General features: G+C 42.1%; 1 protein-coding gene across 1 annotated transcript in view; it reads left to right on the top strand.

Moving 5' to 3' along the window:
• Nucleotides 1-14,951, top strand: part of rabep1 (rabaptin, RAB GTPase binding effector protein 1) — an 86,778-nt gene that overhangs the window by 48,603 nt on the left and 23,224 nt on the right. The window contains exons 13-15 of the mRNA XM_080211100.1: nucleotides 9,297-9,395; nucleotides 9,567-9,707; nucleotides 12,173-12,362. Coding sequence (XP_080067226.1) covers nucleotides 9,297-9,395; nucleotides 9,567-9,707; nucleotides 12,173-12,362 — 430 coding nt within the window. The remainder of the gene's footprint in view (nucleotides 1-9,296; nucleotides 9,396-9,566; nucleotides 9,708-12,172; nucleotides 12,363-14,951) is intronic.

Raw genomic sequence — 14,951 nt, 5'->3', positions numbered from 1 at the left:
ACTTTCAGTTCTGTCTTACCCCCCTCTCCAACTATATAATTCATTATATTTATCCCTTTTCAGTTCTGTAGAAGGGTCAAATGGACTCAACTTTAACTCTGTTTCTCTCTTCACAGATGCTGGACCTGCTGAGTTTGGCTAGCGTTTTCTATTTTTTTGATTTCCAGCATCTGCGGTTTTTTGGTTTTATAGGAAAATGTGAATCCTGTGCACATCATTTCCAGTCCTGTCTGGCTATAGGTGTGGTGCTACATGTCTGCTAATGTACTTGTTTAAAAAGGGTGGAAGGAATAGACCAATTAATTATAGACCAGTCAACCTAACCGTAATGTAGGGCAAATAATTGAAAACATTTCTGAGGGCAGTAAATATAGTCATTATCAGAGGCATGGCTTTAAGAGAAGGTGGTCCCTGACTTACACAATTGAAATTTTTTAACAAGGTTAACAAGCGTCCATGAAGTAAGCATACCCTGTAACGTTTGATTATTCTCAGTCATTGGCTGTGACTGAGTATAGCTGAGGTTAGGAGCTTGTGTTGGGAGCAAAAATTACTCATCTTTGTTCTTTATTCATCTTTTTACTCCTTCTTTTCTTCTCTGGAAATTGACGGTTCCTTGTAGAGTTGCAGCTTCAGGCCACTCGCAGTCCCTGATGTCTTGTTTGGGAGTTTGAGCAGAGAATGTTGGCAGGCTATTTAAACATGGGGCTGGAGGATAGGCGAGGCCTTCAAACTTATTTGTTTCCTCATGCAACAACCACACTTGTGTTTCCAGCAGTGATTGGGTGCAGAAACTCTGGCCATTTGATATTCTTTCATTTAATGTGGCACCAACTATCGCACGCCAGGTGAGAGGGGAGGGATGCAAAAAGGCCCAGAGGGGCAATTTGTTTCACACAAAGGGTGGTGAGTGTCTGAAACAAGTTGCCAGAGGTGGTAGTAGTAGAGGCTTTTTAAAAGACAAAATTGAACCCATCTCTACTACTACCTCTGGCAACTCGTTCCAGACACTCACCACCCTCTGTGTGAAACAAATTGCCCCTCAGGACCCTTTAGCACCCTGCCCTCTCACCTTAGACCTCTAGTCTTAGACCCTCCTACCATTGGGAAAAGATGTTGATTATCTACTTTATCTATGCCCCTCATGATCTCATAGAGGTCAACAAAATAACTCCTAAGTCTCCTACACTCCAGAGAAAAAAACATCCCAGCATATCCAGCCTCTCCTTACAACTCAAACCATCAAGTCCCAATAGCATTTCTAGTAAATCTTTTCTGCACCCTTTCTAGTTTAATAATATCCTTTCTATAATAGGGTGAACAGAACTGTATACAATATTCCAAGTGTGGCCTTATCAATGTCTTGTACAACTTCAACAAAGCGTCCCCAACTCCTGTATTCAATGTTCTGACCAATGAAACCAAGCATGCTGAATGCTGCCTTCACCACCATGTCCACCTGTCACTCCACTTTTAGGGAGCTATGAGCCTGTACCCCGAGATCTCTTTGTTCTAGAAGTCTCTCGATGCCTTGATTCGATCTATCAAATGAGTCACCTTGCATTTATTTAAATTAAACTCTATCTGCCATTCACCAGCCCACTGGCCCAATTGATCAAGATCCTGTTGCAATTCTAGATAACCTTCTTCACTGTCCATTTTGCCACCAATCTTGGTGTCATGTGCAAACTTACTATCCATGCCTCCTAAATTCCCACCTAAATCATTAATATAAATGACAAATAACAGTGGGCCCAGCACAGATCTATGAGGCACCTTGCTGGTCACAGGCCTCCATTTTGAAAAACAACTCTTTATGACAACCACCCTCTATCTTCTGTCATCAAGCCAATTTTGTATCCAGTTGGCTACCTCACTGCAGGTGCTGTGGGAGTTAACCTAATGCAACAACGTACCATGTTCTATTCTCCATGCCAAAGTGAGCAACTTCACATTTTCTATATTATATTCCATTTGCCACATTTTTGCCCACTCATTAAACCTATCTATATCCTTTTACAGACTCTTTGAGCCGGATTCTCACCATGGAGTCGGAAATTTTCCCAACATCGCAATTGCACCTGCGTCCTGGTAGTGCCACCAGCAGGATTTTCATCCGGCAAGGTGGGGACTGCCTGGTGTTGGGCCTGCCTTGGGTTGATGTCGAGGCAGCTGTTAAAAGACCCTTCTCCATTCACAGAGTCATTCGTCCAGTTCTACAAATCCATTTCAAACTCTCTCTAATTTTGGCCCTCTTGCCTGCTCACCCCCTGAACCTCCACTTCCTATCAACCCTCCCAACCCACTCACCCAGTATTCATTATGAATAGAACTTGCCATCCCATTTGGAAGTCTTTGAAAAGCTCATAAATCTGTCAAAATGAATGAATATTACTTGCATAGGCACTAAAAATATTGTTTTCTTCAGAATCTCACAAATCTGTCAAAATAAATAGGCGCTCAATCCTTTGGACACATATGCCAATAAGCCCTCCAATGAAGAATGTATTAGTGATTTTGAAAGCCATTGAACTGATATTCCTCTTGATGGCCATCCAAACAAACCCTTCAATGCTTAGTCCATTTGAGCCTTTGAAGACAGCCAAAAGTTCAAGCATCTATGAAAGCTTTGAAGCAACCAAATAGATGGTTGAAACATTCTTCAAAGAATGAATGAAAATTATGGGACTAGTTTTGAACAATGGGCATTAGGTCTCATACTGGTGTACATTTCTTATATTGTAAATGCAGAAAGCACATTATCCAGTGGATGATCCATTTTAATACATTTGAAGACTTTTCCACTTTTACAATGCTGCTCCTTCACTTAGCTTGCTAGTTATCAGAAATACCAAACTAGAAACTTTATTCAGTGGTCACTTTTTCTAATCACAGCACCATCACTTCAGTCAGCCTAGATATAACGCAGGCTATAGCATTTATTCATGAATGTACTGGGAACAATGCAATTTTTACTCATCTTTTAGACTCTTCCCCCTTTCCAAGACACATTCCCATTTCCACACACTAAGTGTCATTTAGGAAGACTTCCAACTCATGGCCACCTCACGCAAAATTAGAGGTTCTGAAATCTAGATTGGGGTCAGCAACTTCTAAACAGCAGCTTGTGGCATTGCTAACCACCCTCTTCCCTGACCACTGCAAATAGCCATTTTAGAGGGCAGTTGAGTATCAACCACGTTGCTATGGCTTTGGAATCACATGTAGGCCAGACCAGGTAATGACGGAGAAATCCTTTCCTAAAGGACGTTGGTGAACTAGATGAGTTTTTATAACAATTGATGAAAATGGTTTCATGGTCATCATTAGATTCTTAATTCCAGATTTTTAAAAATTAAATTCAAATTCTACCATCTGGGATTTGAACCCGGGTCCCTAGAACATTTGCCAAGTTTCTCCGTTAATAGTCTAGCGATGGTACCACTAGGCCATCACCTCCCCTGATCTCAGTTGCAGTGTTATGAAATATCTCTTCAAGTGGCTGCCATTGCTTACCTGTCATCTTGCATTTTAATCTATTAGGTTAATCTAACCCGTAGATTAACTTAATTTACTTAACTGAAGCCGCACTCTAGCTTCTTGCTGTAAGCGAGGCTGTCACTTTAAGGCAATAGCAAGAGAGTGCTGCACTGTTAGAAATAGTGTTTTTTTGTATGAGACCTTAAATCGAAGGCCCACCTGCCCTCTTAGATAGATGCAAGAGATCCCCCGCTGCTATTTAAAGAAGGGCGGGCAGCTCTGTTCGTGCCCTGGCCAACATTGTTTCAACCAACATAACCAGAAAAATAAAAACAGAAAATTCTGGAAAACCTCAGCAAGTACCCACTGAGCATTTGCAGCATCTGAAATATATTGCTCTTGTATTGCCAAAAATAGTTGAATCAGTTATTTTATCTCATTGCTGCTTGTGGGGCATTGCTATATAAATATTGATGGCCACATTTCCTAAGCTGCAACAGTGAGTGCACTTCAAAAGAACTTCATGGGCTGTAAAGTATTTTTGGGGTGTTCTGTGGTTGTGACAGGCACTGTATAATTTCTTTTCACAAGAAAAGCAGAAGTGCTGGAAAAATGTAGCTGTTCTATTTCTCTCTCCACAGATGTTGCCAAGCAATGCTGAGATTTAACAGCACATTCCATTTTGATTTCAGATCCCCAGCGTCACAGTATTTTGCTTTTATTTAAATTTGTTCTTTTGACAAGACATTAAACTTCCTCAACCATAAGTGGAGCCTTATTAATACCTATTTATTAAAAAAGAATCCACTAGTATAATCTGTACCTCAGCAATAACATGCAGCACTGCTTCCATTCTTATCCTAGAATCACAGAATCCCTACAGTACAGAAGGAGATTATTCCGCCTATTGAGCCTTCACTGACAACAATCCCACCCAGGCCCTATCCCTGTAACCCCAGCTATTTACCCTGCTAATCGTAGAGTCATTGAGGTTTACAGCATGGAAGCAGGCCCTTTGGCCCAACTTGTCCATGCCACCCTTTTTTTTAAAACTCCTAAGATAATCCCAATTGTCCACATTTGGCCCATATCCCTCTATACCCATCATACCCATGTAACTGTCTAAACGCTTTTTAAAAGATAAAATTATACCTGCCTCTACTACTACCTCTGGCAGCTTGTTCCAGACACTCACCACCCTCTGTGAAAAAATTGCCCCTCTGGACACTTTTGTATCTCTCCCCTCTCACCTTAAACTTATGCCCTCTAGTTTAAGAATCTCCTACCTTTGGGAAAAGATACTGACTATCTACCTTGTCTATGTCCCTCATTATTTTATAGACCTCTATAAGATCATCCCTCAGCCTCCAACACTCCAGAGAAAAAAGTCCCAGTCTATTCAGCCTCTCTTTATAACTCAATCCATCAAGTCCCGGTAGCATCCTAGTAAATCTTTTCTGCAATCTTTGTAGTTTAATAATATCCTTTCTGTAGGGTGACCAGAATTGCACACAGTATTCCAAGAATGGCCTTACCAATGTCTTGTACAACTTCAACAAGACATTCCAACTCCTGTATTCAATGTTCTGACCAATGAAACCAAGCATGTCGAATGCCGCCTTCACCACTCTGTCCACCTGTGACTCCATTTTCAAGGAGCTATGAATATGTAACCATAGACCTTTGTTCTGTAACTCCACAACACCCTACCATTAACTGAGTAAATCCTGCCCCAGGTCAGTCTACCAAAATGCATTACCTCGCATTTCATAGAATCATAGAAACCCTACAGTGCAGAAAGAGGCCATTTGGCCCATCAAGTCTGTACTGACTGCAGTCCCACCCAAGCCCTACCCCCACATTCCTACATATTTTACCCACTAATCCCTCTAACCTACACATCTCAGGACACTAAGGGGCATTTTAGCATGGCCAGTCAACCTAACCTGCACATCTTTGGACTATGGGAGGAAACCAGAGCACCCGGAGGAAACCCACGCAGACACACAGAGAATGTGTAAACTCCGCACAGACAGGGATCCAAGCTGGGAATCGAACTCAGACCCCTGGAGCTGTGAAGCAGCAGTGCTAACCGCTGTGCTACCATGCCACATTTGTCTAAATTAACCTCCACCTGCCATTCATCAGCCCACTGGCCCAATTGATTAAGATCCCGTTGCAATTCAAGATAACTTTCTTCACTGTCCACTATGCCACCAATCTTGGTGTCATCTGCAAACTTATTAACCATGCCCCTTATATTCTCATCCAAATCATTAATATAAATGACAAATAACAGTGGGCCCAGCACTGATCCCTGAGGCACACCGCTGGCCACAGGTCTCCAGTTTGAAAAACAGCTCTCTACAGCCACCCTCTGGCTTCTGTCAAGAAGCCAATTTTGTATCCATTTAGATACCTCACCCTGGATCCCGTGAGATTTAACTTCATGCAACAACCTACCATGCGGTACCTTGTTAAAGGCCTTGTAGTCCATGTAGACAACATCAACTGCACTGCCCTCATCTACCTTCTTGATTACCCCTTCAAAAAACTCAATTCAATTTGTAAGACATGATTTTCCACTCACAGCCATGCTGACTGTCCCTAATCAGTGTTTGCATCTCTAACTGCCTGTAGATCCTGTCTCTCAAAATATCTTCCAACAATTTACCCACCACAGATGTGAGTCTCACTGGCCTGTAGTTCCCAGGCTTTTCCCTGCAGCCCTTTTTAAACAAAGACACAATATTTGCCACTCTCCAATCTTCAGGCACCTCACCCGTGACTATCGATGATTCAAATATCTCATCTAGGGGATTCGCAATTTCCTCCCTAGCCTCCCACAATGTCCTGGGATACACTTCATCAGGTCCCAGGGTTTTATCTACCTTGATGTGTGTTAAGACTTCCAGCACCACCCCCTCTGTAATATGTACAATCCTCAAGACACCACTATTTATTTCCCCAAGTTCCCTAACATCCATGCTTTTCTCAACAGTAAATACTGATGAGAAATATTCATTTATGATCTCACCCATATCTTGTGGCTCTGCACATAAATGATCTTGTTGATCCTTAAGAAGCCCCACTCTCTCCCATGTTACTCTTTTGCCCTTTATGTATTTGTAGAAGCTCTTTGGATTTTCTTTTGCCTTATCTGCCAAAACAATTTTGTGTCCCCTTTTTGCCCTCCAGATTTCTCTCTCAACTCTACTCCTACGCCCCCCTATACTCTTCAAGAGATTCACTTGATCCCAGTTGTCAATGGATGTCGTGTGCTTCTTTCTTCTTCTTGAGCAGGGCCTCAATATCCTGAGTCATCCAGGGTTCCCAATTTCTGTCAGTCTTGCCCTTCACTCTAAGAGGAATGTGTTTATCCTGAACCCTGGTTAACACACTTTTGAAAGCATGACACTTACCACATGTCCCTTTGCCTTCCCACAGACTCCCCCAATTAAGTTCTGAAAGTTTCTACCTGATGCCATCAAAATTGGCCTAGCTGCAATATAGAATTTTAACTTTTGAGACAGACCTATCATTCTCCATAGCTAACTTAAAACCAATAGAATTACGATCAGTGGTCCCAAAGTGATCCCTCACTAACATTTCTGTCACCTGTCCTTCCTTATTTTCCGAGAGGAGGTCAAGTTTTGCTCCCTTTCCAGTCGGACCATCCACATACTGAATGAGAAATTCCTCCTGAATACACTCAACAAATTTCTCTCCATCCAACCTTCTAATACCACTGCTCTCCCAGTCAATGTTGGGAAAATTAAAATCTCTGACTATTACCACCCTATTTTTCTTGAAGCTATCTGTGATCTCCTTACATATTTGCCCTTCAGCTTCCCGCTGATTATTTGGGGGCCTTTAGTACAACCCTATCAAAGTGATTTCCCACTTCTTATTTCTCAGTTCTACTCATATAGACTCAGTGGCCTCGGATATGTCCCCTCTCAGTATGGCCGTGATGCTTTCCCTAATCAAAAGTGCAACTCTGCCCCCCCCCCCCCCCCCTATTTTTCATCTTGCATACTACAAAGTGTGGTGGATAGTGGGTAAATTTAAGGAAGTGTTAGACAGATGTTGAATTGGTAATGGGTTGAACGATTATGGAGAGAAGGGAGGAAAATGGGGATGAAGTGCATATCAGCCATGGTCAAATGGTGGAGTGGACTCGATGGGCTGAATGCCTAATTCTGCTCCTAAATCTTATGAACTTATAATCCCCCTGACGCTAATCAACCTAACCTATACATCTTTGGAGTGTGGGAGGAAACCGGAGGACCTGGAGGAAACACACGCAGACACAGGGAGAACATGCAAACTCCACACAGACAATGACAGTCAGACAGGCCAGAATTGAACCCGGGTCCTTGGTGCTGGGAGGCAGCTGTGCTATTCAGTGATTTTCAGATGTTACTCTGATACTCCTGTGTTAAATTTTGAAAGTCTATCAGTTACTCAAAGAGAAACACTACCATAGGTGCGTGGGTGGTACGGTGGCACAGTGGTTAGCACTGCTGCTTCAAAATGCCAGGGACTCACGTTCGATTCCTTGGGTCATTGTCTGTGTGGAGTTTGCATGTTTTCCCTGTGTCTGCATATGTTTCCTCTGGGTGCTCTGGTTTCCTCCCACATTCTGAAAGACGTGCTGGTTAGATGCATTGACCTGAACAGGTGCCAGACTGTGGCGACTAGGGGAATTTCAGCAGTAACTTCATTGCAGTGTTAACGTGAGTCTTACTTGTGACTAATAAACAAACTGTAAACTATTTTTTTGCTGATTGTGGCAGCATTAATTTACACATTTCTTTCTTGCAATAAACTCTGATTTTCTATGATATTGTAAATGAATTGTATAGTTAGTTAAATGTAATGAACTCATTATGATTCTTTAAAATGTGAAAATGTTCTTACGCACTTTAAATTAAGTGCTCCCCAAATTAAATATTTCTTAGGATTATGCAGTGCAGAAACAGGTCATTCAGCCCAACCTGCCTAGATTGGTGTTTATGTTGCATATGAACCCCCTTCCATCTTTCCTTATCTAAATCCATCATTGTAACCCTCTATTCCCTTCTCCCTCAAATACTTGTCCAGCTTTCCCTTAAATGCATCAATACTGTCCACTTCAACCACTCTCTATGGTAACAACTTCTACATTCTCAACACTTGGGTGAGGAGGGTTCTTCTGAAGTTTCTTGAATTTTTTGGTGACTCCCTTCAGTTGATGACCCCTAGTTATGCTTCTTCCCACATGAAGAGACATTCTCTCTGTATTCACTTTATAAGCAATTTTCTTTCATTTTAGAGACCCTTTATCTGGTTGTCCTTCAGCTTTCTTTTTCTCAAGAGAAAAAAGATCCAGTCTGGTCAATAATCCCTGACCAGAACTGAAAGAAATAAAGGCTTAGTACTGAAAGTGTGCTTTACGATATTAGCATGCCCTAAATCACCCTGCAGCTAATGAAACACTCCTTCAGGTGTAGTCATTGTTGCAGTGTTGAAACATTGCACATTTTTCATCCAAACAATGGCATTTTTAACATTGCAGTACTCTTGCAGAAGATTATGAATTTGATTCACGTTCCTAGCGTCTGAACTCCGTGCCAGCACCTTCAGTGCCTCAGGAAGTGCCTCAGTTAAGATGAGGACCCTATGCCTCAGTCATTTGGGGAGATGTACAAGGTTCCATGGCCTCTCATTGCAGAAGAGCATTTGGAGCTGGTGGAATCTGTGATTAGATGTAATAATGGTCTAGTTTATTCCAGACTTCTACACATCTCATCAATATATTTTTATTCACCCAGGTGACTAAACTGGCCCAGCGTGCACAAGACGCTGAAAGCTTACTCAGCAACATGCAACAGTTATTTTCCCAAGCCAAGCGAAGCACCCAGGAGCAAATGGTATGTTGTACCAAGTCAAGAGACAAACTTGTCTGTCGTGCGATAAATACTGTGATTTGAGGGGAGAGATGGGTGAGGAAGTTAAGACAACTGGAACAGTTTTGTTCTGTTTAAACACTTTAAAACTGGTGATCAACGTGTGATACTATTAATTTTGCCTCTTTCCTAAAGGCGGTGCTGATACGCTCACGGGAACAAGTATCTGAGGAACTTATGAGGCTGCAGAAGGAAAATGAGAGTCTTCAGGGGAAGCATAGCCTCCACTCGTCTATTCTTCAGGAAGAGAGCTTCATCCCACCAGATACTGTGGCGGTAAATGAACCTGTAAATTACGAGAATCCCAATGACAGATTTGTGACACTTGTGAAAGTTAGACGTTGAATTGAGCTGCTTGGTTCTGGGCAAAATTGGTTTAGCAGGAATGTCAAGTTGCAAGACCTCATTTGAAGAACATTTGTTCCAGCTATTAAATCCATTTACTGCAGTGCTGGGTAATCTAGGCTAGTGAGCGTCCCCTCCTTCATCTCAATAAGATTGAAATCAGGCTCGTTCATTCGCAGTGAACCCATGAATCAAAATAAATACATTTAATACATGCTGAATGTTCCATAATGAGTTTGAGAAGATACTTAATCATTTCTATATTAATAGAACTGTCATTAACTTCAAATGGTTAAAAACAAAAGAAATATTGACACTCTGACTGTGAGAGCCGTGTAATCTTTGTCCAATGTTGTGAGCAATCCCACTTTACTCGCCCTTCAGCAAATCACTTCAGTCAGATCAGTAGGAAAAGAAATTACTTGGATAGTGATCAGTGGAATGTGGCAACCCTGCATGTGGGCAACGGTCAGTAAAATGTCTCCTGGGCCGCACCCAGAACCCAGATGGGCCACTTGTGGCCCCCCAGGCTGTTGGGTGCCCACTACTGATGTATTGTCAGCTCCAGGCTCTTGCATCAAGTGCTCAAGTCAGGAGGAAGTTTGTGGTCACCGTCATGACAGTTTGAGGTTCTCCAGACCTTGGCAGATCCAAAGTGAGCCTTCAGGAACTAATGAAAATGCATCATTCTCAATCGTCCACATCATCGAGGGAGGAAGACAGGGTGGAGTACGGAGTTGGGAGACCCTGGCCTGCCGGATGTGGTACTGGTAGAGAGATTTCTGGCAGGTTAATGATGGTTTCGCACAGCTTTATCACCTTACCCAATACTTACGGTGCAACCACCTGACATTTCACTTTTTGCCAATTAGAAGGAAGTCCTCATTTTATCTAATGTGATCTTTGATGGTTAAGTTATCGCGGGTGGCTTGTAAAAGCTGTGGTAATTGGTGCGGGAAATTGTTCTGTTTCTATGTGGAACTGAAATGGAGGAGGAGTGATTGCTTATGACTGTCCATTTAGTCAGCTGCCAGGTCCAAGGCCCAGCTAATAACTCTGCAGTGGCTACTCATCCCATTTATTCTGGCATTTCCCTTTTGCCCAACACTGACAGCTTTAAACTGGGGTGCAGTGTTTCTCCTGCTGTTTAACATGTAGTGTTTGCTGTTTCTGTCCCCCCTGTTCTTTGACTGAGCTGGCATTTAGGGTGCTCCATAAAGTCTGTGAATAGCAGTGAGTAAATGTATGAAAATACATCTTGATGACTTGTTTTCTTGTGTTTTTTAAATGATCTTTTAAAGGGAATTAAATAGCTCAAATGGAGGCCCATCATTCCAGTGCTAGCTCTGTGATAGAGCTTTCCAATTAACCGCAGTCTCCTGCTCTTTCTCCGTAGCCCTGCAGTTAAAAGTTTTTTTATTTATTAGTGTTACATATAAGCTTGCATTAACACTGCAATGAAGTTACTATGAAAATCCCATAGTCGCCACACTCCAGCACCTGTTCTCGTACACAGAGAGAGAATTTAGTAAGACCAGTGCACGTAACCAGCACGTTTTTTGGACTATGGGAGGAAACTGGAGCACCCAGAGGAAACCCACGTAGACAGGGAGAATGTATAGACTCCGCATGGCAGTGACCTAAACTGGGAATTGAACCTGGTCCCTGATGCTGTGAGGCAGCAGTACCATCGTGCCACCCAAGCACGTATCCAGTTCTCTTTAAATTTGCTTCCACCTGCCTTTTTAGGCATCCCAACTTTCTGCTAATAAAAATTATGATGTTGAGATGCCAGCGTTGGACTGGGGTAAACACAGTAAGAAGCCTCACAACACTAGGTTAAAGTCCAACAGGTTTATTTAGTAGCAAAAGCCAATAGTTTTCGGAGCGCTTGCAGCTCCTTCGTCGGGTGAGTGGGGAGTTCTGAACACAGGTTTGTGATCAGAACTCCCCACTCACCTGACGAAGGAGCAGCGCTCTGAATGGTAGTGGTGTTTGCTACCAAATAAACCTGTTGGACTTTAACCTGGTGTTGTGAAACTTCTTATTGTAAAAATTGTGCTCATCTCTCCTCTGGGTTTTTCATCCATTATCTTCCTGTAAAGCACTTTGCCATTTCCTCTCTGAGGTTAGAGATGTAGCCTGAGGGATATGGATCCTGCAGAGGTTTAAATTCCTTCAGTCATCCAAGTTTCCAGTCTTGAATGTGCAGCTGTGGAGCCCAGAGTAGGTGACAAGAGCTTAAGTTGTCTTCAAGATTCTTGCGGAATGACAATGCTGGCCATCTCTGAATGGGGCTGGACTAGTGGTAATAGGTCTGCCTTCTCAGCCATACGCTGATGGGATCTATTAGTGAGTGCTGCACTGCTAAAATTATATCTGCCACTTTATTTCAGGAACTGCATGAATTAGTGCAGAAGTATCGTGAAAATATAATCAGTGTTCGGACGGCAGCTGATCACCTTGAGGAGAAACTAAAGGCAGAAATCCTTTTCCTGAAGGAGCAGATTCAGGCAGAGCAATGTCTGAAGGAGAACATTGAAGAAACGCTACAACTGGAAATAGATAATTGTAAAGAGGAGATTGGTAAGTGAGAAGAAAGAAAATGTGCTGTGCATCGTTAATAATACTCAACATTTGCACTATTTATTATTTGGATGGATCAGTATTTTTCAGACAGATTTTTTTATGTCCATTGTAAACTAATGCAGCAATGACTTTATCAGAAGTGGGGAATTTATCAAGTGATTAATTTTAAACACCGTTGGGAACTGAATGCCAGGCCATTTCAGAGGGGTTTTAAAAGTCAACTATATTCTTTAAGCCTGAAGTCTCTCACAGGCGAGATTGGGTAAGCACAGCAGAGGACATTAGTGAACGTGATGAGTTTTTAATGACGCTCTGGTAGTACCATGGTCACCATTACTTATACTACATTTCAATTCGAGATGATCTGAATTTAAATTGCCCAGCAGTTGTGGGGAGAAATTTTAATTCCTACCTCTAGGTCTATATAATGATGTTATGATGGTGGAGCTATAAAACACTTGTTAGGCCATAGCTAGAGTACAGTGTGCAGTTCTGGTTGCCACACTATAGGAAGGATGTGACTACACTGGAGGAGTTCAGAGAGGATTCACCAGGATGTTGCCTAGGCTATGTTTCAGCTATGAAGAGAGACTGGATAGGCCAGGGCTGATTTCCTTAGAGCAGAGAAGAACTGAGGGGGAGAAAACTTAATTCAATCATAGAGGTTTACAGCATGGAAACAGACCCTTCGGCCCAACTTGTTCATGTCACCCTTATTTTTTTTAAAACCCCAAAGCTAATCCCAATTGCCTGCATTTGGCCCATATCCCTCTATACCCATCGTACCCATGTAACTATCTAAAAGTTTTTTAAAAGGTAAAATTGTACCCGCCTCTTCGACTACCTCTGGCAGCTTGTTCCAGATACTCACCACCCTCTGTGTGAAAGAATTGCCCCCCTGGACACTTTTGTATTTCTCCCCTCTCACATTAAACCTATGCCCTCTACTTTTAGACTCCCCTACCTTTGGGAAAAGATATTGACTATCTTCCTTGTTTATGCCCCTCGTTATTTTATAGACCTCAGCCTCCTACGCTCCAGAGAGAAAAGTCCCAGTCTGTTCAGCCTCTCCTTATAACTCAATTCATCAAGTCCCTATAGCAACCTAGTAGATCTTTTCTGCACTCTTTCTAGTTTAATAATATTCTTTCTACCAGAATTGCACACAGTATTCCAAGTGTGGCCTTACCAATGTTTTGTATAACTTCAACAAGATGTCCCAACTCCTGTATTCAGTGTTCTGACTGATGAAACCAAGCATGCCAAATGCTGCCTTCACCACTCTGTCCACCTGTGACTCCACTTTGAAATGCTATGAACGTGAACCCTAGATCTCTTTGTTCTGTAACTCTCCCCAGTGCCCTACCATTAACTGAGTAAGTCCTGCCCTGGTTCAGTCTACCAAAATGCATCACCTCGCATTTGTCTAAATTAAACTCCATCTGCCATTCATCAGCCCACTGGCCCAATTGATTAAGATCCCGTTGCAATTGCAGATAACTTTCTTCACTGTCCACCATGCCACCAATCTTAGTGTCATCTGCTTTGAGGTGAACAAAATTATGAAAGACATAAGTAAGATAGATAGGAAGAAACTTTCCCCTTGGTTGAGAGGTCAATACCAAGGGGCATAGATTTAAGGCAAGGGGCTAGGAGATTTAGAGGGAATTTGAGAAAAAAAACATTTTCACCCAGAAATTTGGAATTCAATGTGCCTGAAAGGGTAGTAGAGGCAGGAACCCTCACAACATTTAAGAAGCATTTAGATGAGCACTTGAAACACCATAGCATACAAGATTACTGACTCAGTGCTGGAAAATGGGATTAGTATAGATAGGTGCTTGGTGGCTGGTGCAGACGATGGGCCAAAGGGCCTCTTTCTGTGTTATAAAACTCTGACCCTATTAGTCAAGGGCTTTCGATAATTGGGCCAAGAATATGTTACTGTTGTTATAATATTTAAACATACGTGGAATTTGTATTTTCTTTGACAGATGGTGTTAGGAAATAGACTTATTTAATATTCGTTTACCAAGAGCAGGTAACTTGAGTCTGTAGAATTTTAATTTGGCTCTCTGAGTTAATGTGAGCTTAGAATCCTGTTCTGCAGATGATTAGTTTGAATCTATTGCTGTGAGGGTTTTTCTCAAAATGTGGTGTAACACCACGGGATAAATTAGATGATGTTTACTCAGCCTGTGCCCTCAGATGTGTGATTTTTGCTGTAGAATCAGAACCAAGGTGGATTGGTTGGTTTTATGCAGTACTGTAAAGTGAAAAGTCTGTCTGCAGTCAGCAACATCGGTCAACAGGAGTAACAAATGAATGGCCCAGCCTGAGTTTTTCTCCATCTTGTTTGCACATTTGGTCCCAGTGTATTGAATGCACGAGCGTCTTGTACTGGGTCAGACCCCTCTTTAAAACAAAAAGCAGTACCACTTTCAGATTTTACTAAGTTTGATGTGGAGAGTGTGTACTTCAGTAAGTTAAAGGCTTCTTTGGGTTTTTTTTTTGCACTGCAACAGCTTGGCATGTCTGATAAAAGGTAACTTTTGAAGGTAGTCATGCCAGGTGAATAATAGCAGT

Source organism: Carcharhinus amblyrhynchos, chromosome 23 (genome assembly GCF_965287045.1).
Source record: "Carcharhinus amblyrhynchos chromosome 23, sCarAmb.v2.hapA, whole genome shotgun sequence".
In the NCBI taxonomy this organism is placed as follows: Eukaryota; Metazoa; Chordata; class Chondrichthyes; order Carcharhiniformes; family Carcharhinidae; genus Carcharhinus; species Carcharhinus amblyrhynchos.
The sequence above is the reverse complement of the archived record's forward strand: the minus strand, read 5'-3'. Positions and strand labels throughout refer to the sequence as shown.